We start from the raw sequence: 25,298 nt of genomic DNA, 5'->3' as shown, positions 1-25,298 counted from the left end.
TAACATTTATGCATGTATGTTCATTCGTTGTGAAATTATCGCACATTATATCAAACATTTGTTTAAAATCTAAACTTTATTCTGCTTTCAACCAATATAATGAACTAATATACTTTATTCATTTTATATCAAACAAGATTATTTATTTTCGTAATAAACATATGATTACCAGTAGCAATAGATGTAACATTTGCTGATATTTTAGATTTAAAAAATAATTAAAAATTAAAAAAATATATAAAATATCAGAACTGAAAGTCATAACTTGAATATTTATGATGCATTAACATATTATAGCTGAATAAACTTATTATAGCATTAATGAACTTATTATAGTAATATTATTGCATAAATATGCGAAAAATGAAATAAAAAATAATCAGAAAATGAAAAATTAAGCAAAAAACATCGATAATTAAAATTTTTTACATTGACAAAACACCACCTGGACAAAAATATGTGAAACAGACGATAAACAAGACGATACCGTCAAGTGCTGACATCTGTTGTCGATAAATTTTATAAAATTCGATTTTTAACAGGGTAACGATGAATCGGTACCCTGGCCGTTTTGCGAAACAATTAAAGTAACGATAGATCGGTACCCTGGCCGGGAAAGGGTTAAGGGGGGCAATTCGAAAATGGACTCATCCAGAGTTTAAGTTAACCATATAGCTGCTGTACACCACAATTATTGTAAATATTGATTTAAGTTAGTTTTAATTTTCTTTGTTCTTTGTTTCCCTTTCCTTCTAGAACTTTCCTTTATAACCCTTTTCCCTTGGGGTGGGATTAACAATTCTGAGAACCACTGAGACGAATGAGGCCCCGAGGATGGTGAAAGAGGAGAAACGACATTCTTTGCCCAGACCTTGAGATGGGCAGACGTTAGTTGTGATATTCCAGGTCGCATTTGGCAATGACTGGAAAATGCAAGAGACTGATGAAAGGATTGCACTTAATTGCCACACTGTTTTATCGTGTTACGATAAAACAGTGTGGCAATTAAGTGCAAGAAAAACTTCAACGAACATGACAACGAGAGATCTTCCAAAAGAGTTCAATGTATATTTTGGAGGCATAAGAATTTTAGAAAGGCTTAGGTGGGGCAAAGCACAAAAAAGGTTGGGAAACACTGATCTAGACCAGTGTTCTGCAAAGTGTGTGCCGCAGAAAAATGTCAAGTTTTGTGAAGATAATGCACCTACACATAGCTGAGAGTTATGCAAGCAAAGTGCTTCTTTGCATGAAAAGCGGGACAGCCCACTCGCACGCCGCACGTATGTGCGTGTCAATGTGATACTGTAACGCTGTGCCCCGCTTAGTCATCGTTGTCACACACTTTTGTAAACTGAAACAAATCGCTTTTCACCAGTAACTAGCCGCTAGTTTGTGAACGTGTCGTCGCAAACGTAATTGACTTTTTTATTACAAATAAATAGACCCTAATACATGTATGTGTATATAAATTCCTTAAACCTACCACAAGTTCATCAAGTGAAACTAATGATTCCCAAGAAGCAGAGTCAACGAAAAAAAAAACCTAAGCTTGTTAATCGAAAATATGATGAGAGCTATGTATGTTATGGCTTTATATATTGCAGAGATGAATCATGCCCAATCCCAAAATGGCGAAACTTTGGGTAATAATTCAATGGTGCCCAGTAAACTTTTATGACATTTAACTACTAAACACCCATCAGTGGCTCAAAAAGACAAAGCCTTTTTTCAACGTTTGAAAGATCAGTCTAAGAAACAGGTAACTCTTATGGGTTCGTCTTTCAAAACATCAGACAAAGCGCAGAAAGCAAGCTACATGATCGCTAATATGCTTGTTAAATCCAAGAAGCCTCATTCTCTTGCTGAAACTATAATTTTACCTGTCTGCAAAGAAGTTGTCAAGATTATGATTAGCCAAGAAGCCGCTAAGAAAATCGAAAAAATACTTGCGTCAGCAGATACGATCTCACATCGAATTAATGATATTTCTAGCGACATTCAATCAACATTAATTGAAAAATTAAGGCTTAGTGGAGTTTTTGCGCTACAAGTCGACGAGGCTACTGATATCAAGGGTCACGCGCATCTCATATCAAATGTGAGGTACACTGACGAATATGAAATAAAAGAGGACTTTTTATTTTGTCTGCCACTACCTGGTTATACCACTGCAGAAGAAATATTCAAAGTAACAGACCAGTACTTCAGTGAGCATAATTTGGAATGGCACAACTGCATAAGCATTTGCATAGACGGAACAGCAGCTATGACGGGAAAAATTAGGGAATTATAACCTGGGCTTCTGAAAAAAACCCTAATATTAAAAATGTACATTGCTTTTTACACAGGGAATCACTGATGGCAAAGCCTCTGCCTAATGAATTGTTGTCTGTCCTACAAGAAGTCATCAAAATTGTCAATTACATCAAGTCGCAACCAATGAACTCTCATCTGTTTAATGCAGTGTGTCAGGAAATGGGAGCAGATCATCAGTCACTTCTGTTTCATACAGAAGTACGATGGCTTTCTCGCAGAAAAGTGCTTTCTCGAATTTAAGAGCTAAAAAATGAGACCCAGACGTTTTTAGAGGCCTAGGGTTCAGATTTTACTTTTCTGTTTAAAAGAGAAGAATGGGTAGCAAAACTTGCATATCTGGCAGATATATTCCCCAACTTAAATGAGCTCAACAAAAAACTGCAAGGCAGGAATTCTAATATTTTAATGTTATCGGACAAGATTGAAAACTTTTGCACTAAGTTGGTGTTATGGATCAGCCACACTACCAATGGTAGTAATGAAATGATCCCAAATGTCATGGCTGCCAATTCAGAAAAAAAGTGCAGGCTTTGATAGTGAAACACTTTGAGCTATTAGGAGAAAAATGAACTCTTATTTTCCTAAGTGTGACCTGCAACTTATGGACTGGGTATGAAATCCATTTTCAGATAGCATTTCCATTAGACACCTACCAATAAACAAGCAGGAAGAATTCATGGAGCTAAAAACTGATCAGACATTACAACTAAAATTTTCCGAAACAGAGCTAGCACATTTTTGGCTGCATATAAAAAATGAGTATCCACTGCTTTCAAAGCATGCTATTGCAATTCTCTTACCATTTGCCACAACCTACTTATGCGAATTGAGGTTTTCAACTCTCACTACAATTAAATCAAGAAAAAGAGAACGCCTGAGGACAATCGACCAAGAGATGAGAGCAGCCTTATCAACGATTGTTCCAAATTTTGATCGCCTATGCTCAGTTAAGCAGGCTCACATTTCTCATTAAACATTGTACTGATTTTTATAATAAATAAATATTAAATAAACATTGGTTTTTCCTTTGGTGTATCTCTAAAATTTCTTGATTTGATAGGTGTATCTTGAACACAAAAAGTTTGCGGAACACTGATCTAGACCAAGCTTCCATCATAAGGCGATCTAAACATGACAATCAAATAAGGACACTGGAAGCTCTCGAAATATTTAAATCCATAAAGAGCGGCTGTTGCATTAATTTCAAAGAGTCTTGAGTCCGATGGCAGAATTCGAAGTCCCTCTTCTGGACGGGGCTTCCCAACTACTATCCGCCGCATCGAAAAACCCATTCACAAAGCTCTTCACACTGCCTTGGGGGTGCCCAAGTCTACACCGCTTCTATCATATGCTGAGTCCGGCTATATTCCACTCCAGTCCAGACTGCACCAGAGGGCCATATCGCACGCCATCACTCCCTTTCGAAAGGCCAATATAGCCCTCTACACATGATTTTCCACACTGCCTCTAGTCTAGACTATTACCAATGGCGGCCTTTCCAGAGCCCTTATGCTTCCAGAGTTCTCTCCCAGATCCATCAGGAGGGCCTACCTATCTCTCACCTCTACCGTCAGAGGCATGTGCCCCCGAGCTCTGTAAGCATCGCTACTCACATACCCCTCGAACTCTTCCAGCAAACCTCCGGCAGCCTTGAGTGCTCGGTTCACTGAATTATAAGCAACCACCTGGTGGGGTTGGTCTCTCATTGGGGCCGGTGCCTGAAAATCCCACTTACAGACGGCATTGGTTGTTCCGGCCCACACCGTCAAGGAAACATGGTCGCTCCATTCCAACTGCAGTGTCTTTGGTGTGGAAGCTCTTGGTATTCAACAGGCTGTCCACATCAGCGCCCGTCTTAACAGTCTGACAGCCATCCTTTCGGATGGTAAATCCGTTCTCCAGGCTGTCACCAATGTCAGTTTTTCTTCTCAGGTGGTCATTATCGACCTTGCTGCCACAATCAATTCACATCCCACACCCCTTGAAATCGGATGGACTCCAGGTCACATCGGTATCCATATTAACAAAGCCGCTGACCAGGCAGAGAGCAATAACACTCCCACCGGCTCCTGGTAGAGGCCTCTCATGGCAGGTGACCTCATCCGTAGTTTGCAGGAATTAATAATTCGTACTCACACTGACACCTGGTCCACTATTCTCCGGAGTAAAGGTCGCGACCATCTCTGTCCTTTCTCCTCTTGGATCTATCATCACGCATTGTCACGTCACACTGAAACTCTATTGGCCCATCTTCGCACTGATACGGCCCCGTTAAACGGGTTTCTTTACTCTCAACACCTGCACGTCTCGCCTGAATGTCCCCACTGTGGCTTGTCAGAAACTTCTCACTATTGGCTAGTTTTCCCGTAGTACACGGGGGCCCGCCAAGAATTGGGTCGTTCCTTGACCTTGGACCTGTCCATTGTTCGTAACTTAACTCCCATATACTGGCCTCAAGCCAACCTCCCTTCTCGTCAACATATGGAAGCCTCGGAACATTTTGTGTACCTATCTAACCGCTTTGCCTAATAGCTAAGTTGTGCACCTCGGAGAAAAAGCCAACAGGCTAGTCTCCATATTAACAAAAAAGAAAGAAAAAAAAAGAATTTCAAAGAGGAAGGACAAGTATCTTATGCATGGCAATCATTATACCTAAGGGAGCAGTCGAATTAAAAATTATTTGGGAGAAATTTAAATTCGATTTAATCTATTTATAAAATTATTTTAAATTTTTAAGAGAATTAGTTGAAAAAGTCTCATTTATACGTTTTCTGCAATCATTTATACAATTTCTGCATTCCAATTTAATGAATCCTGAGGAAGATCTCCTAAGTAAATCGAAAATGTTAGAGGTAACAATTGATTATCAAATTTGCAATTAATTATCCTGGAATTCTTTAAAGGTTCAATTTGTTGCTATTATGTATTGTACGATATATTCCAGGCTTGAAGAGCTTGACCCATTCATTAATATGTCTATTTTCTTCGTGCAAAATAATAATAAAAAGAATTTGATGATACAATAGCCACAATTATTTTTTCTAAAACGTGGAATTTTCATTAAGCTTAACATTGGCAAAAATTCAATGTGGAGCAACATGCAATAAAAAAAATTTCAACATGGAATAGGTTACGATGTTTTGGCTGTATCTTTGTTTCAAGTTTTCATGGACTATCACTCTCTGTGCTGGCTGATTAGTTTACAAGATCCTTCAAGGCCAACTTGCTTAGTAAACATTATGCCTTTGAGAATATCCAAGTTCTGATGTCCATAAGATTGACTCGAACATTTTGATGCTGATTCTCTCTCGTGGTCCAAAAAATACCTGAAAACCAAAGGAGCAAACAACACAAACCACAAACTATTCCTGTGAATTGGCATCATCAACAAACACATACAAACAATCTGGTAACTATTAAACAATGGTACTGGTACATCTCAACACTCGCATCTTGATAGAATTCTCTACTGATAGAGCTACAACCTCAAAGAACCATCTTGTTACTTCATTATTCCATAATTCCTATGGAAGCTTTACTACAACAATCGAACATCTGACTCTCAAGGATATACTTGTATTGACAATAGAATAACTCAAAATTATTACTAAGAGATAAGCTGCCACTTCAAACATTATTGGCATTTTTTACATTCAGAAATGTCAAAAATTCATATCTCTCAAGCACTTCCTAAACAGAATGTGCAGATTTTACAAACTCGAGAACTTCAACACAATCAGAATAGAACTTCAAGAATGATTTCCCTCTTCATATTCAAGTAATAAATGGATCATTGTTGCTATGAAATTACCTGAGCTGTTACCATCACTTGAACCACACCCAGATGCAGAGAAGCTGACATAGCAGACATATTAAACATCATCATACTGAAACTTAGGTCCTGAGGAAGTTAACCAGTAATAGTGGCAAACTTTTCATTCACCAAGGTGGTTAAAGAGATACTTTCCATCTTTGTCACCACATATCAACAGATGAATTCTATTATCAGACAAAAAGAGTCTAACAAACATTTTAACAGGACACTAATCAATATGTTAGCAACATATATAGATATGCTACCCAGACTTCTGTCCTATCTTCATTTCCAGAAGTATTAATTTAAATATAACCATACTGGTTATTCATGGGGCCAACTAGGGACAACTCAGAAGCTATTCATTCATTCGACAAGAACCGTAGAATAGTAGTAATGAAAAAAGAAACTTAAGATCATAAATCAAAGGAAACCAAATATCTTCCCACAGTTTACAGTGGCTGGTAAATTGCCTTTGTAACACAACTTTTGAACTTTCACCAAACAAATGCTGTTGTTGTAACCATTTTAACAGCTTTGCAGTGACTAAGGCCGCGACTCCACTAGCCGTAAAACAGCCGTAAAACCCTCACCGTAAAAGCTTTTAATCACGTGACCTATTTGTGTTTGCGCTCAGATTGCGGTGAAGGTCTGGCTAGTGAAGCTTTTTACGGCGACAGTACTATTACGGTGTATACGTGATATATCGATATAAAGACAATAATTATATTCTACGAGTTTTCTCTATACTATAATTACAAATATAGTAAAAGTAATATCTTTACTTTCATATATTGTCTTTTATTATTATATTAATAAGATAATATACAGCATTTATAAGCTTAGCTTTTTTATTATATACTCCTCTAAATTGAAGGATTTTCCTTTGGCTGTTCATATCGCGTGTTTTAGGCATCCATTATTATAATCGGGATGCCTATTGTCGTAGATACATGAATACTTTCGGATGTTTTCGATAAATCTTTCTAGACCTTCTAGAGTAGCCACGAGAGAATGTACACAAAAGCTCGTTTTTCGCCATTTTCGCACCGTGTCACGATGACCTAGATTTAACTGACTTCTGATTGGTGGATAGTACCGGTTTACGGTCGTATTCACTTTGAAAGTTGAACACTGCTCATCTCGCTTTTACGTTGATTTTACGACCTGCTCAGGCGTAAAATATCATGGTCACGTGATTAAAAGCTTTTACAGCGAGGAGTTTTACGGCCTTTTTACGGCTAGTGGAGTCGCGGCCTAAAGTGTAATTTTTAATAAATCAGTCACTGAAAATAGCAAACAAATATTCAAAAAATTACTATTCGATAACTACAAAGCAGACAAATTCCTGTATCAATTTTTATTAGCCACTTCCATCATAAATGACGTTATAAATGTAACAATTCCAAACACAGTTCACATCCCTTAAAGTGGATGGCAAATTGTCTTTGTAACTTGATATTCAAACGAGATTTTTACAGCTGAAAAAATAAACAACATATTGTATATACCACATATAAGACAAGGTTTTTATTCATTTTTCACTGCTTCAAAAACCTAGCTTGTCCTGTACGTGCAAGCAAAAGATTCTTTGCGTTTTTGCAAATAATTTTTGTGAACTGTGTATTTGTATTTTTTACCAGATACTTACCCTCCTGCATTTAAAAACATAAGTATTTTATCTGGGTCGTTTAAATCGTTCTTGTATATTGTCAGGAGTAAAGATGAATAGCAATGGGGAAAGCAATGCTTTTGAATTGAATTCCAGATTGAAACTCCAAAATCACATAGAAGCTTGATATAAGTTTTAATCCATTCCCACATGAAAACAGATGATTATTTGGAAATCAGAATTTGTAGAAACTCAAAATTAACAAAATATCAAAAATCAAATCATCAAAATGAGTGATTTCAGAAATACAAAATAATTCTATTTCTAATGAAACCATTTACACCTTTATAAAACCAAAAACTAAGTTGGATTGTTATTTTCAAGGAAATAAATTAGCAAAAAACAACTTAATAAATATTACTTAAATTTTTAAATAGTGATTCTGAAAGTTATTCGATCCATAGACCATTTAAACTGAGTCAAAGATGAATTGTGGACAAGCTATGCCTGTCCACTTATCCTATAAATATCATCTGAGAAGTGTGCCAAAACATTTTGTCTATTTGGTAATATAATGTAAGAAATATGTGATGCATGAAAATGCTCATTTTTCTAGCTGAACAGTATAGAATTCTACTTCAGCAAAAATGACTAGGTCAGTCTATAGACCATATCTGAGAACCACTGCTTTAGAACACATTATTTCTAAGATTAAATATTTTTATATCATTATATCAAATATTTTATCATTTTAGAACCAAGATGCATTTCAAAAGTTTAGTCAATCTGAACTGGATATAATTTTAACTTAATATATTTATACAAACATTACAAATTATACTCTGTATATTTCATATATACAATAATCTGAAAAAGTGTAGCACTGTTTTTTTAAAATCCTATTTTTCATTATGACTAAGAGATGCCTCTCAATTTCTTTGGAACAAGTTACAGTAATATTGTAATTCTGATATAGTAGAAGAATCCACCAAAAATTTATCACTATCTTTCTAATATAACTTCTTACATATATTAAAAAACAAAATTTCTTTAGTAGAGGAAACAAACAGAAAAAAAAGCCATTATTGAGAAGGTTTACAGATGTATTTGTTGCTTGTTTAATTATCCATAGCAATAACCAACAAAAACATCAGTTTTTTTCACTGTATCAAAATTTTCTCAATTAAAAATTTCACAAATACAAAGGCAAATGCTCACAAGAGAATCTGCTAAATAAGCAACAAATATATCTGTAGAATGGTTTTTGGTTTGTATCTGTAGATTTGTGATAATTAGCATGTTCATTGCTTTTGTTTCTTCTGCATCAAGGAAAATTTTGTATTTTCAAATGTTATCTATATTCAGATAATTGAGTGTTAATATTAGATAGAAAATAATAAATTATACTGATATATTAGAATTATTGCAATTTATTTTTAACAAGTTAGAGACATTCCTTGTGAGCATAATAAATATAGTTATGTTCCGACTTTTGTAAGTTGGTAGATTACACTTCAACAATCTAAGTTTAAAGAAATAATATAAATAATTGATTATTAAATTCCACTCAAATCAATAAATGGAACATTTAAAGAAATACTAAAATTGGTTAAAAATTAAGGATTCCATGTATATTACATCATCACTGACTTCTGTGACTACACAGTAATTAAATAATAACTTCAAAAAACAATCAACTATCTCATTGCATAAACCAGTGATTGGCAACCTATGGCACACTGGACAATTTTCAGTGGCACTCTGACTGAATAGAAATGTAGCAAAAATTATATTTTAATTATTAATTATACATTTAAATTGACTTCATAGTTCAGCGAAGGATGTGGTGAATTAAAAATGAATCTCATTTGTATGTTTCTATTACAGCACATCTGTTCATGTTCCACGTCTCCATTTACGTGTTATGGAAATGCTTCGCATGTAAGAACATAATTCAATTAATGACTTAACTTCAAAATTATACATTTTTGAAGTCAGTTATTACCAGACTAATTTTGATAACATATATATTAAACTTGGTAGAATCATGTCAGCAGTCGGAATAACACTATACTTGACGTTTGGCACAACACTGCTGAAAGGTTGCAGACTCCTGACATAAACAATTATCAAATTATTGGGTCTTAATATAGTTTTAAAGACAACGAATACAACATACCTTCAAACTTTCCATAAATAATATGGTGCACACACAATGAGGCAATAATTTATTAGGCATGCACATTCGTTTGTTCAAGTCACTTCACTGCTAAATTTGCACATACTATATCAGAATTACAATGTTACTGTAATTTGTTCCAAAAAAATTGAGGCATCTCTTAGTCATAATGAAAAATAGGATTTTAAAAAAACACAGTACTACAGTTTTTCAGATTATTGTATATATGAAATATACAATATATAATTTGTAATATTTGTATAAATATTTAAGTTAAAATTATATCCACTACGCTATAAATTACATGTTATATACAATGCACATCTTCAACATGTGCTTGACATGTTGAAGATCTGTTTTTGTTTAAGTCCAGATAAGAATAAGCAAAACAGATAGTCTGAGTGACTTTGAACATGGGATAATTATGGGTACTAGGTAAGCACATTCTAGCATTAGCCAAATTGCAAACCTGGACTTTTCAAGCACAACAGTTACAAAGTATATTGTGTGAAAACCAAACCATCATTGCTGCCCAGATCATCTCCTGAGCAGCAATGATGGGTAACAATAGCTTCTGACAAGAAGGTTGAATGAAGAATGGCAAGAGATTTGTGTCTAGGATTATTGAGTGATTATATTTCAGCAAATCGAATTTGTTTATAAGAGGAAATTGCTAACAATCATCTCAGAATGCACAGCTCATCAGATAGTGGCAAAAACAAGCAATAATTGCAGATGATTTTGTATCACTGTTGTCCAACAGAAAAAAATGTGTTTGTGACGCCAATGGTCATGTGAACACTGACACTGGAGCAATGAAGATCAGATCATCCTTGGTCTTATAAATCTCAATTTCTTCTGCATCAGCAACAAGCAACATAAGTCCATAATTATGTGTCACATTTCAAGCTGCTAGTGATTTGGTGATAGTATGGAGAATGTTGTCTTGTTGCTCTAAGATTTTTAATGCAAATTGAGACATCCCTGAACAACAAAAATTATCTGATTATTATATTGCAAACAAAGCACATCCCTTCAAGGAGGCTACCATATATCCAGACAGTGATAGACACTTTCAATAGGATAGTGGTACTATGTTACAAAGACCATGTCATCATAGAATGAATCCAGGAGCTTGAGAATAAATGAATCTTACTTCAATATGTTCACAGTCTCTAGATCTCAGTTTAATCAAGCATCTTTGAGATGAGATAAAATAGGCTATCAACTAAAGTGGCACAGCTCTGCAATACTGTTATGTCAGCATGGTACAACATTCATTCTGAAAATTTCAGATACCTTGTAGAACCCAAGCATCAACTTGTCAGAGGTATTCCAAGGTAGAAAAAAGAAAGAAAGAGAGAGAAGTTCCACTCTCTATTGGTGAGCATTACTAATAAACTGTTATCTCGGTTTATGCTATTCTAGTGCACATAGGACATACAACATGCAATTAAAAAGTAACAGTAATTCAAAAAATTAACTTTTCTTTTACAGCTTAAAGAAGTTGTTTTAAACACAATATATAATCATTTAAAAATAAACAACAGTTTATGAAAAAAATTACCACTAATATTTCTCTATAGCTAGTAACAATTCTGCATTTTCATCTGTTACTCTGATCCTAAATGATTGTATTAAACACATTTTTTTAAAATGAAAGTACGCAGAAGAAACATTGACAGTTTGTGTTTTCTTTTTTGAACAAGATCTTGAAATGATAGTAGTTAGTTCAAAATACATTACACCTTCTCATTATATAAATTTTTAAAAAGTTGTTATTGTATTTTATTTGCATGTTGTAAGCACGTAAGACCTTCATCCTGTATTTGCTCTCTATTATTCATTCTGAGTTTGAAAATACAGATTATTTTAGTTCATGTTTAAAATTATATTATGTTAATTATTAATCTGAAGTACACAATGCACACCAATCAATAAGACTAACTCTCCAAGTTTCATCTCCCACCTGAATTCAAATGCTTTACTGTCTACCATTCTAGGAAATACCACAAACAAAAATGGCAACTGTGCAGAGAAAACATTCTGTTTTGTATGTTTTGTGCTAGCATACTATTCCCAAACATGGACTTATCACACTGGATTAAATAGTGTTTAATCCAGTGTAATAAGTCACTCTTTAGAAAAAGTGTGCTAGCACAAAACATAGAAAACACAACAGACAAAAAGCAAACAGAATAAAGCTTTGTGTGTTCTGTAGTTTGCAAAGTTGGAATCATTTGTCATTGTGCAATGTGTAATCTGCAGAATTGTGGCTGTTGTGAGGAGTGAAAACAAATATGCTGTAATGAGTGTAGGAAGAATTTGAGTATCGGTTGGATTTGTGCTTAGTGATATGAGGTGAACACAATGAGAAACTGTAGCAGGAAAATGTGAAACCTGGAAAGTTTTCCAATGTTTTAATATACAGGGTGCACAGGAAAGTCCCTTTAACCGGAAAATTCTTGCGAACAGAGAGAGCTACAGCTATGCAAGTGAGGTAATGGTATAGTAAAGCGACTCCGCCCAATCTAATGCAAACGACAGCAGCGCCCCTGGTGGTGAAATTTGAAAGATAGGAAATGCAAATCAAAAACGAAAACAGATAGAGCAAACTTTCCAATTAGAAAGTTGTAGAACATCAATTAATTAGTACGAAACAACATGTGGTTCACACAGATAAGATAAATTGTAGCCTGTATACCCAAAAATGTCTGAAAGCAATGCACACCATTTTGTGTAAACGTTTGAAAGGAATAGTCATAGGTATGAAGAAATATGCACAATTTATTGCATAAAATACATACTTACATCAATACAGTTTGATAACATCACACAAAAAACAATGTAAAGGCAAACTGTCACACAGTGATAACAAGTTAATGTCGAGTATGTTTGAAAAGTTTGCCATTGCTCATGATACATGCTGTTGTTATCAAACTGTATTGACATAAGTACGTATTTTATGCAATAAATTGTGCATATTTCTTCATACCTATGGCTATTCCTTTCAAACGTTTACACAAAATGGCATGCATTGCTTTCGGACATTTTTGGGTATACAGGCTACAATTTATCTTATCTGTGTGAACCACATGTTGTTTCGTACTAATTAATTGATGTTCTACAACTTTCTAATTGGAAAGTTTGCTCTATCTGTTTTCGTTTTTGATTTGCACTGCCTATCTTCCAAATTTTGCCACTAGGGGAACTGCTGTTGTTTGCATTACGTTGGGCATAGTTGCTTTACTATACCATTACCTCACTTGCATAGCTGTAGCTCTCTCCGTTCACAAGAATTTTCCAGTTAAAGGACTTTCCTGTGCACCCTGTATATTACAACATTCTCAGATAATAATTAACATAATTACAATAATTTAAAATGCTAACATTCATTTTTGGAAGACGAGGTATAACAACATTTTGTAGATTTTATAATGGTTATTATGTAAACATGTGAGCAAAAATCATATTTGTTTAAAAATACACTTCATTCATATTATAATAAAAACTTACTTATATTAAATCTATAAAGTTTTTTAATAATATACGCCTTAAATAATGCATACCTATGTTGCCTTACTGGACTTCGACTTCTGCTACGACTTTTAGACCAAGACATCTTCCTGTAATATGGAGGACTGGGACTTGAAAAATTCCGAGATCTATCCCACATATCTGGGGAACGTCTATATTTTGACATATGAAACTGAGGACTAGGAGGAGAAGGAGATCTATTACGGTAAGCACGTGGCGCTTCAGGAGTTCGAGATCTCCTCCTATAAGATCGATCACAGTCACTGTCCCTATCTCCTCTGCGATCAAATCGTTCATAATAATCTAAATCCATGTAGGAATGTGGAATTGGTTCAAAATTAGTTTCACGATAAGAAGGCATAAAGTTTCTCTGATAATCCTTCTCTCTTCTATGAAAATGAGCAGGTGGCACATCTCTCAAATTTTTCTCTCTTCTCCTATCTCTTTCCTTCCTATCAGGCGAGGAAAGTCTAGTTCTTTCCATTTCTCCTGGTATATACATAGAATGGCGCGATCGAGACATACTAGGTGAACGAGGATGGTCGTGCTGTTTACTCCTCCGTCTTCTCTCTCTCTCCATATCTAGACTCCTATCTGGTGACAGTTTGGTCTTGTGGTGAACCGGCGACAATTCTGGATTGTCCGAGAAAAGAGAAGAATCCGAACTGACATCGTCATATTCCACTAGAGGCTTGAGAGAAGTAATGGGTCTTTCGGGTTCTTTGGAATGCTTTTTCTTATGTGGTTTATGACCAGATTTTTTCATCTTCCTGTGGCTACTTTCATTTCGCGGCCGTTTGGATTTTCCGAGACCAGAAGTTGATGGATTTCTGTCAGGCGATTTATCATGCTTACGTTTACGGCATCGGTGTTCCTCAGAACTCGGCATATTACGAATCCGATTGTCTTCCTACACTAAAAAATACACAAAAAACGTATGAGAGACCATAAATAACTATAAACAGTACAAACACTCAAAGTAACACAACTAAACTACTCACCAGCATCCGCCATCTTGTTATTATCTCCCTCACAAAATGCAATCTGAATTTACGGCGTATTTTACCTTTGAAAGGTATAAATTTTCGACCAGTTTTTAATAATTTTGCTTCATTATCATTCTTGATAAACAACAATGTCGATTTTGAATTTATATTATGAATATTGTAGTAATAAATAACTAAGTCGAATTCAATAGTTTTTGATTCCGATAGAATGAGACGAAATTCTGTCTCAAATATAAATTTTTCGAATTAGATTTTGAGGATCGAGTATTAAATGATCCTTTTAGATGTAATTCAGTTTAATTTAATGACCAAAATTTTGAAATAAAACCGATTCTTTCGGATAGAAACTTTTCTCTAACAAGCAACAAAAATGTCGTCTCCAATGGTAATGACGCTTACGTCATCAATATGACGACGGCAGGAAAATTCCCTAACATTTCAACATATAAGAAAGAATAAGTGTTTTTCATCTCTTAAAATCTGTTTAAACAGTTTTATTTTACTTATTATGAATTAATATTCTGATATTATTTAAAGAAACGTCATTTTCGAAACTATTAATTCGTTCAGTTTCACTCCTTTCTCAATAGAAAATTTTGTAGGGTGAGTGACGTAATAGTCGTCTTTCTGTTTATTGGACAATTGCTGTAGAAGACGATTTCAATTGGCTAATGCGCTTACACGTAGTCTTCGATTTGTTACAATATTGGTTATTGGTTTCATTATTGTTTGAATTTGAAAACAAATACAATTTTGTGTAAGTTTAAATATTTGTATTTGTTGGAAATGGAATTTTCTATTTTTTGTTTATTTCGAAGGTTTTCCATATTTAGGAATGTATAGAAGCAAAATATTTTAACTTTAGATGATTCAGTATAATTAATAATTGAAAATTATATTTTTAGTAAGAACATGATGCTAATTATAAATATTAAGTATAGTATCATAAATACTCTGTCCATCTTTTTGCAGCTAAAATAATCCTTTTCTTATATTCTACATGAGAAAGAGCAATGGCATAAAGTAGATCATCATCCTGAAGCAAAGTTCTTTCAGATCTTTGGAAAAATAAGATTTGTTGTGCTTTTCTTAGCTCAGATTTCACTCTTCTGATAAAGGCAGCATTCCCTGACAGATATGGTCTTTACTTTCATAGAAACATAATCAAACGATTGCCTTAAATAATCTGCTATAACTCTGCTAATCTAATGATTAATACTAAATAATTTGATCAGGATGTGGGTTCAAGTCCTGCCCTGGGTCCAGTTCTTTCCTTACATTGGTAATTGGTTCCAGGAGAGGCGACGTAAGTTGAAAAACGACGTAAGTCGAATTTACTCGTATAGTTACAACGTAAGTCAAAACTATGGTGGAAAATGCCAATAATGAGCACTTAAAGACTGCTAAATAAGACGACAACATAGAAACACAGATGTTTTCATGTTTCGTTCTCTAGGATTTATGATGATTATATTAACATTTACTGTAAACGTACATATTTTAACCCGGGAAGGGTCGCATGTCCCATTCTGACTCGCACACCTTATATTATGATTTACTGAATCATTAATAATTTTGTTTTACTGATGTGACTCACAGTAGCTTCCTATATTTGTTATTATCAGAACGTATGGCCATTACTCAGTTTTGCAGAATGCATTAAAAGATAATGGCTCTTTTGGGTCATGGTGACCCACAGCGACCCTTGACTTCTGCGTAAATTTGTATTATTAATGTAATGTAAATGTAATAAATATAATTTTTATAAATCATGAAGTTACATACCTTCTATCATCACTAATTGTTTCATGTTTTTTCAAATAGTTAGAATTTTTCAGATACTTATAAAAATTTCCCCAAAAATTTAACATGTAAATTCAAATGTTAATAAATGATTAACTAAAGCTTACAAAGTTAACATATATGTTTATTTAATTACTAAACAGAATAAGAAATAATATATAAAAGAAAAAATTGAAAAAAGTTAAACTGTTAAGATATAAATTAATATTTAAAATGCGGGTTGAGGTGACATGCAGCGATCCCTACGAATTGTCAAATGATACAACCCCTACCGGGTTAATATGATTTTATGTGATTTAATGCTTTTCTAGTGATATTACAACTTCAATATTTATGACGGACAGATGTAAAGTCTAATAAAATGACTTAAACTTGATTTTTATTTTTGCATATACTTTTTTGGCAAACGACATATAATCGAGAATGACGTAACTCAAGGTATACCTGTATTTAATAAATTATCAAAATTATAATTATTAATTTAGTTAAGAGATGGTGCCTGACGTCTATCTCTTGTAGCAAATTACTTAGTAAGTAATTACTTAATCATTAAATTAGCAGAGTTATAACCTGATTATTTAAGGTAATAGTCTGGTTATGCTTATATATACACATTGGGCTTTGCAATGCTTGATTTACTTCCATACCTGGAATGTACTGTACATGAAGCTAACTGGATTTTAATAAACAAAAAAAAAACTTAATTTAACATTATATAAATGTTTTTAATACTTTTTAGCTTTATCTTTACATGCATCATATGACCTTTGTTCAAACAAAATTAAATAGTTTTACATAGCTTTAAAACCTTACTCAGTTTTGCAGAATGCATTAAAAGATAATGACTCTTTTGGGTCATGGTGACCCACAGCAACCCTTGACTTCTGCATAAATTTGTATTATTAATGTTATACTGTACTATAAGGTTTTATTAGAATGTTAAATGATAACTTTAAAATAAAGTTAAAAAGCTTTACAAAATGTTTATATAATTTTAAATTAATATTTATTTTAGCTATTAAGAGTATCTTTTTATTTTTTCAAGAATTTAGATACTGTAAGGAGTAAAAAATATATCACTTTCAGTCAGTGGTAACTGGAATTCATTATTTTGCCATTTTAATAAAATGATTTGTGAAAGATATGCCAACTGTGGTGGAAGCTATCTTCATTCTTGCTGAGCCTCTTGATCGCTGAATGTACTTGTTTATAAAAATTAAAAAAGGATCAGGAGAGAGGCAATAATAGTTTAAACATCTTAATATGAACATTACATTGCTAACACAAATCTTGCATGTCTGATACTAGCAAATTAAGAACAAATATTGAATTCATTTAATATTTGCAAATTCAGTCAGGAACATCTGTATCAATAATTTAAATTATGTAACTCCTAATCTGAATAGTTAGCTACTTCCTGATGTTCAAGTATTAAAGTAATTTTATTCATAAACCGACATCTACGTTACTGGATTATATTGGGCTCTAATATCACAATATAATAGCCCGATATAATCTGGTAATTGTTGGCTTGTTAAGTAATTTTATTGATCAGTATGAAGAAGAATCTCTTAAATATATAAAATAAAGTTATAAGGGAGCTCAAAATATATAAATTAAAACTTATATTTGCAAATATGGGAGTTTTGATGAAACTACAACTTTCTTTCCCTCAGAAAACTAGAAAAATTTAGAAAAAGAATATATAACAAACAAACAAATCTAATAACCAAAATATTTGGCAAAAAGAATAATTTAATAATTAACAAATGTTTTGACCATTTTCAATGGTCATCATCAGGTTTATGTTATATTTGAATGTAGAATATAAACAGCAATCTACAAATTTTAAGAGTTGGCATACAATTTCATTCACATAAATCAAAAATGTCAAGGATGACATAAGTATCATAGTTTTTTTTAGCAGATTTAAAAAAACAAAAAAGTGCCGTGCATCCAATATAGTTTCCATTGTCCTTGAAATTTATGGCAGAGGCTAATTTGTGGAAATCTATTTTGGAATCTGAAAAAAAAAAAAAAAAAAAACTATGATCTAACTTACATCATTCTTGATGTTTTTGATCTCTGCCAATAAAATTATATTTCAATTCTTTTAAAATTTGTAGATTCTTGTTTGGGTTCTACATTCAAATATAATGTAAACCTGATGATGACCATAAAAATGGTTGAAAATTTTTAGATATAAATTTTTAAATGTAAAATTTTAAACTGTTAAATTCTAGTTTTTTTAAATATTAGAACATACAACACTTTTTAAATTAAAGAACATAGGATGGGGTTTAAAGTAATAAAACAACTTCTTCACTAAATAAATTATGAAAGGCAGCCTTCAGGTAGTTAAAACTTTGAACTAATGTTTTTGGCAGTGTAAATGGCTATCTTCAGGTTTGAAGAATTGAACTAATGTGAAACACAAATTTTAGAATATGTGCACTTATAAATTATATAAAATTCAAATAACATAAAACATTAAAAATTAAAATAATCAAAAACAATTAAGAATTACCACCAACAATAATAAAATATAACATAAAGAATTAAGGCAAATTGAAATATTCCTTAAGGAGGAACTTTCGGGCTAGGTGGAGTGTATCAACAACCTTATTAATGCATTCATTTGTCTCCAAAATATCAATCAATTTGAATATAAAGTTTAAAACTTACCTTTCAAGTTGCTTCTAATGAACATAGGATGGTTTTCAAACTTTAGAATATTTCTACAGAATATTTTTTATTTTTACATATATTTTTAAAAATTTTTGAAAATATTTTTTAAATAACTATTCTTAAATAAATATTCATAAAAACTTCTAAAAAATAATTAAAGTTTAGAAATATAAAATCATAGTGGTATGTTTTCACTCACACACTTCTGAAAAGGAACAGAATACAGTTGGGATCTGAAATGATAAAGATCATGAAAAAGTTAGTGTAGGAAGAATTTTAGTATCAGTTGGATTTGGGCAATGTGACATGAAACACACACATTGAGAAATTCTAATGAGCAAATTTGAAACTTTGACAGTTTTCCAATGTTTTAATGTACATTACAATATTCTCAGATGACAATGAACATAATTACAGTAATTTGAAATAGTAGCATTCTTTTTGGAAGACCCCATATATAAAAATTATTCTTTATTCTAATATTTAAAAAACATATATTATTCTTCTAATCTTCGTACTTTTTATATTAAGATGATACATCAAAAATTGTAAATATAAGTTTTTAATTGTATATTTTGTATGTCTTATTTTTGAAAATTAACACCAAAACACACAATTTTTATTTAATTTAGTTGTGAAGTTTGGTATATAATGCCATTTTTTTTATACACTAAAATTTAGGATTTGATAATTTTACACCAGAAACATTTATGAACTTTCCTAGTTTAATGTCGGAGAATGCAGATGACGGTATGCTAGGTGTTTTATAAATGTTTGACTCCTATATTTTCTATTGGTTTGGTTTTTTTGAATTACTAATATTTATACTTAATACCTTCATATTAAAAATGCAAATTCATATTAAATGCAAAAAAATTATTAATTATATTGAATCATATATAATTAAAATATTTTGACTTACTTCATTCAAATTTAAAGTAATTATACATATGGGGGTTAATTAGTAGCCCAAAAAGTTATAAATTACATTCCTTATTAGGAATTAATACAATCGATAGTTTGGATACAGCAGATATAAAGCCTGTTTGTCTCAACACACTGCTACGTAGTTTAAACCATCAAAAACAAAATACAAACTTAAACAGGAATTAAACAACATAAAATGAAAAGTTTCACAGCTTGTTGATATGAAGTATAAAGTTTAAATAATTTTTCAGTTTGAAAGAATGAGAAGAATATATTTGTATTAATATTACTTTACTGTCCTAATATTTCCAGAATAATTATCTTCAACAAAGTACCTGTAACAGATATTCATTTGAACTCACAAAAGAAAAATTAAATTTGAAGTTTAAAGTTTGAAATAATAGCGAAGTTGAGGCCGAAGTTTTAAATGCAAAAACATGTACGTCAGACGTTCAGCGCCGCTTTTCTGTAAACCTAGAAGTTTGACAATGGTGTTTGGAAAGTCAGTGGAATTATACTCAACATTCCAAATGCCATTATCAAAGTTCCAGGTTTACAGGAAAGCGGCGCTGAACGTCTGATGTACACGTTTTCGCATTTAAAACTTTGGCGTCAATCTCACTAATATATTTTACTATTTTCTTTTGAAGATGATGATAATTATTTGCTTTTGAAGATGATGATTTAATTAATCTTCAAGTAAAAATTAATTCATTTACTTAAGTACTTAATTCATTTAAAAATTAATTCATTTAAATATCTGTAGAGTAAATTAGAATTGAGAATTTATAAGCATAAATGATTAAATTCACATATATGCATATATACCGGTATAGACTCAGTGGTAGAAAAGTTAGCTTCAAGGAAAAGGCATCCAATGAGACTTTATTAGTATGAACATAATGATGATAATAAGTATCTATATACTATGATATTGAATCAATTTCTCATGGTGTAATTTAAATCCCATTCTCTTGCTTGGATATAAACAAGAATATTGTGATAAATAGAAGTGTACAGACATTATATATAGGATGTCCATAAAGTCTATGTGCAATTTAAAAATTATAACTTTATTAGTATTTGCGATAGAAAAAAATCTGTAAAAAGTATTAGAAAGCTTAATGTACCTAGTTTTAAGTAAAATTATTTCGTAACTCTTCAACACAATAATTTAACAATTTTTCAAAACTTTAAAAATACTTCTTTTTCAGAATTACATGTGATCCATGGCTTCAACTGAAGAAAAAGTAAACTGTGTCCTTTGGTTGGCTGAACTGAAATCAACTGTTGCTGTACAAAGAAAGTTTAGAACTGAATACAGTAAAGAACCTCCTCATAGGAACTCTATTGCCAAATGGATGAAAAAATTCAGAGAGACAGGCTCAATCCATGATAAGCCACGGTCTGGTAGGCCATGTGTCAGCGAAGAAAGTGTAACATCTGTAGAAGAATCCTTTATGGCAAGTCCAAGAAAGTCATTAAGACAAGCATCACTAGAGCTTAGGCTTTCAAAGTCCACTGTTCATAAGATTCTGCAGAAAAGACTTCATGTGAAAACTTACAATATTCATGTGGAAACTTAATAAAATACAATAAAACAATAAAAAAAAATATAGGTTTTCTTATTTCCAATACATTCTACATAATTTCTCTATCACAAATACTAATAAAGTTATAAATTTTTTAAATTGCACATGAACTTTATGAACACCCTGTATATCCTGCAACAGATTTGCCACAGATGTTGCATCTGCCACTCCAGATCCTTCACACTTGTAGGTGGCTGAAGCTGATATTCCACCAACCTCACAAATGCTCAATTGTGACAAATTGCAGATAAGGCAGCCCAAGGAAGTGTAATAATGTGTCAGAGATTCCTAGAAAACTCCAGCTGTGTGCAGCTAAGCATTATCTTGTTGAAAAATGGTGTTTGCAGAGTGCCACAAAAAAGCAACACAAGAGGGTACAGGATTTTCTTAATATACTACTGTGTCCTTAATGTTTCTTGTACCATTATTAGCAATGACAGACTGTCAAATGAGATGGTTCTTCAGACTATCATATCAGCATGGATTGAAGCATTCAGGTGCATATGAGAGAAGAAGAAAATGGGATTTAAAATAACATCATTTTTCAAAATAATATAAAAAGAATATAAGGGTATGAGTAAAAAAAGGACAAGACATCAGTTTGTTGATAATATACATTCACATACTGTAGTCTCCTCAATAAAGACTTTTGTTTTGTTTTTCTTTCAGTTGAATTCCTTGCTGTTATATGATTTTAAGCATGTATTAATGTCATATAAATTTATTAAAATAAACAGATGTCTTGATTTATAATAATAGTCTTATTGCAATGAAGTTAATCTGTTTTTCCAGCTCTACACTTTAACAGAATTTTAAGAAAATAATGTTACTAGATTAATTTCATGTTTCTGTCAAGTGGAAGTGATACTAATTTTTCTGAGAAATCATACCATATAGCTTACCTCATAATACCTTTTAACATATTTTATGCTTGTAGACGGTATTTGGTGAATGTAAATTTAAAGACTATGGAACATCTCTATGACCAAAGATATCCAGGTCAAACTAATTACTTACATTATGTGTTCCAATGTAATGTGTTCCCTGCTTACATAAAACTGACTACATTGAACCATAATACAATTTCAATCAACAAATTAGGCAAAATGTCAGAAATGAAAGAATTGCATTTTCTCATATCAGCTATTGTTAATTCTTGTGATTTTACTTAAAGAATATCTTCTGGTTAGATCTAAAGGACTTTGGAGAATTTTGTTTGATAATGAAATGTTCCATTTCATGCATCTTTGCAAAAAGAACTTTATGATGCTGATATTCAACATTGCATTGATTTTTGTTACTTGGCACTAAATAGTAATTCACTTTTTCATTGACATGTTCTATAATGTGATGAAGCAATGTTAAAAAAAAAATGGAGATGTTAATATCTATAATGTGCATTATTAGGCAGCAGAAAATCTGCAAAGACTTATAGAAATGGATAACCTGTACATTTTGAATTGTAATATCTGTTATAATTATACTGGAAATCTAATCATTTGTCTTTCATTTCTTGAAATTGCCTTGTATGAACACATCTATGCAGATTTTCTTAATACATTTCTGGAAGATATGTGGATATAAATTCTGGACTAAGATTCTTCACAGATGGATCAGAAGAGATGATCTGATATTATGATCCACTGCTATTGATGACTTAATATGTCTATACTACTACTTATGGATTTAGAAAAGATATTATCTAACGAGATAACCCAAATGTGAATATATGAAAACATTTATCAGGCAAGTTATTTAGCAGAGCTGAGATTTTTCAGGAATATATACCATACCATCAGAAAAGCCAGGTAACACGACTTTTGTATATATTGATGCAATAAAAAGAAATTTGTTTCACACAGCATACATCAATTTAAAAGTCTCTACATGTTATTAAATTACTCTATATTATCCACTTGATATTCTTGTATTCATAATTATTATTTTAATAGACTATTAGAATTTATACAGTTTTTACAGCCTTTGGAGTTTAATTATAGTCAACATTTGATGTTATCAAATATTTATTGATTATAGTGAAGTTTAAAATCCATCTTATGAAACGAAGCAATAATAAATATGTCTACTCTAATAACCTTAAATAGCTTCACAAAGTATAGTTAGCCACAAATGTTTTCGGTCCCCTAGGACCTTCTTCAGGTGGGATTTGAGTAGAGAGTGACCCTACGTTCTAAACTCCCGTTACGTAAACAGAGAAGTTTACATAGTGAAGTTTACAAATTTGTTATTAAATCAAAAAATATTTTTGTAAGTTTTATGAAAATGCTTTTTGATAGAGGGAATATAATAATCTCAATATGTATTATAATTAAAAATCTTATACATCATATTATCTTAATTCAGCATGAAAAATACTTCTTGGTTCCAAACAGGGTGCACAAGCTATAAAGAAAAGGGCATCTTACATTATGCAAGAAGCTTCAAACTATGATTCAATATCAGATCTGTACTCCCACAAGGTGGTTACACTTGTGGCTAACTTGGCCTTAAAAATAAGGAATGAGGTTTTGAGTAACAAACTAATTACATAAAAATAGTTGCATGGAGCAATGGATAAATATCATTCATTAGTATTTTTTTATATTGGCAGAATAAACTAGCTATAAATCATCCAGACAAAAAGTGGGCATGTGCCCCAATGTACAGATGTTTGTCCCAGATGAAAAACTAACACAATGAATAAAATGATTAAATAATAATGGATTTGTAGGATATACAGTAAAAATTCATAATTCAGTTTTGTATTTTTTCACATGTATATCTATGTGTATGTGTGATTCAATAATACTAATGCAAAAATGTATTTATCATTACACAGTGTGTGTGTATTTTTTTAGGATTATCTATAATAAATAGTTAATTTTCTTAACACTTTCTCTCTCCTTTAAGCATGAAGACGTTCTTTATAACAGGCCCATTGTGGAATCAGTTTTGCCAGCAAGTATGGACATCATGAATGGTCTCCATTCCCAGTAATGGGAATGGAGACCATTCATGAAAATTTCTGAGAATACAACTTGAACTCAAACTCAATTTTGTTAGAGCAGCAGGCTGATGTTTTAGCTGTCTTAGCTACCTTAGCCATTGCACCAACTAAAATTTTGTAAGAGAGTTTGTGTTTGTGAACCCATTAAATAATTATTTTAATTCTACATTAAATCTGATTAAAATAAAAATTTAACAATTTTTATTTTAGTTGAATTATTTTTGAACATACTTTCTGTATCACACATATACACAATATGTTTTCATAAAAGTATGATATAAATTATTCAATAAAGCTGAAATAATATAATAAACTATGCATAATCATTACAGTGTTTATTTGATTTTAATGCAGTAAGTTAAAAGAAGGATACTAAATCATTGATTTATAATGCCTTCAAAGCACTTTCACACAACAATTTCCATTAAAACAAATGTTGGATGTTAATGAGGATTGGTGCTTCAAAAGCTAATAGTATGAAGGATGTTGCATATTATTAAAAAAAATAATAAACATGCATACACAGGTATCCCTCATACTTATACAAATTATTACAATTCATGGATTTTGCTCTAACATGATTCAAGAATTAAAGACATTCCTGTACAAGACGTCAGAATTTTTTAAAGTGCAAATGCCGTCATTTGACATTTTTTTTTTTATTCAAGCAAGCAAGCAAGCATGTTGTCTCATATTTGCCTACAGATTTTAGAATATTGAAGTTTTCACTTAATCAATGTTGTTTCGTGCCTCTTGCCTAGTTTTCTTTAATGGGAACTGATTATAAAATTTTCTCTCTTTGTCCTAACTTTTCTA

General features: G+C 32.0%; 1 protein-coding gene and 1 long non-coding RNA gene across 5 annotated transcripts in view; one reads left to right on the top strand and one right to left on the bottom strand.

Moving 5' to 3' along the window:
- Positions 1-14,976, bottom strand: part of Cdk12 (Cyclin-dependent kinase 12) — a 90,228-nt gene extending 75,252 nt beyond the window's left edge. For 2 of the 4 annotated variants that reach the window (XM_067268883.1, XM_067268881.1), the window contains exons 1-2: positions 14,460-14,969; positions 13,491-14,373 (exon numbers count right to left, since the gene is read on the bottom strand). In XM_067268883.1, the coding sequence (XP_067124984.1) occupies positions 13,491-14,347 (857 nt within the window). In that variant the 5' untranslated portion in view covers positions 14,348-14,373; positions 14,460-14,969. Of the gene's footprint in view, positions 1-13,490; positions 14,374-14,459 lie in introns of all 4 variants that reach the window. The other 2 variants (XM_067268880.1, XM_067268882.1) reach the window with 2 other exon arrangements.
- Positions 14,977-15,106: 130 nt separating this feature from the next.
- Positions 15,107-21,497, top strand: LOC136974102 (uncharacterized). The gene is made up of 2 exons (XR_010880596.1): positions 15,107-15,222; positions 21,098-21,497. It is a non-coding gene; the product is annotated as an uncharacterized lncRNA (long non-coding RNA).
- Positions 21,498-25,298: the final 3,801 nt, after the last annotated feature.

The sequence above is a fragment of the Centruroides vittatus genome, unplaced genomic scaffold, assembly GCF_030686945.1.
Source record: "Centruroides vittatus isolate TY-2023 unplaced genomic scaffold, ASM3068694v2 contig_341, whole genome shotgun sequence".
Classification (NCBI taxonomy): domain Eukaryota; kingdom Metazoa; phylum Arthropoda; class Arachnida; order Scorpiones; family Buthidae; genus Centruroides; species Centruroides vittatus.
Note: the sequence above shows the minus strand (reverse complement) of the source record. Positions and strands in the feature narration are given on the sequence as shown.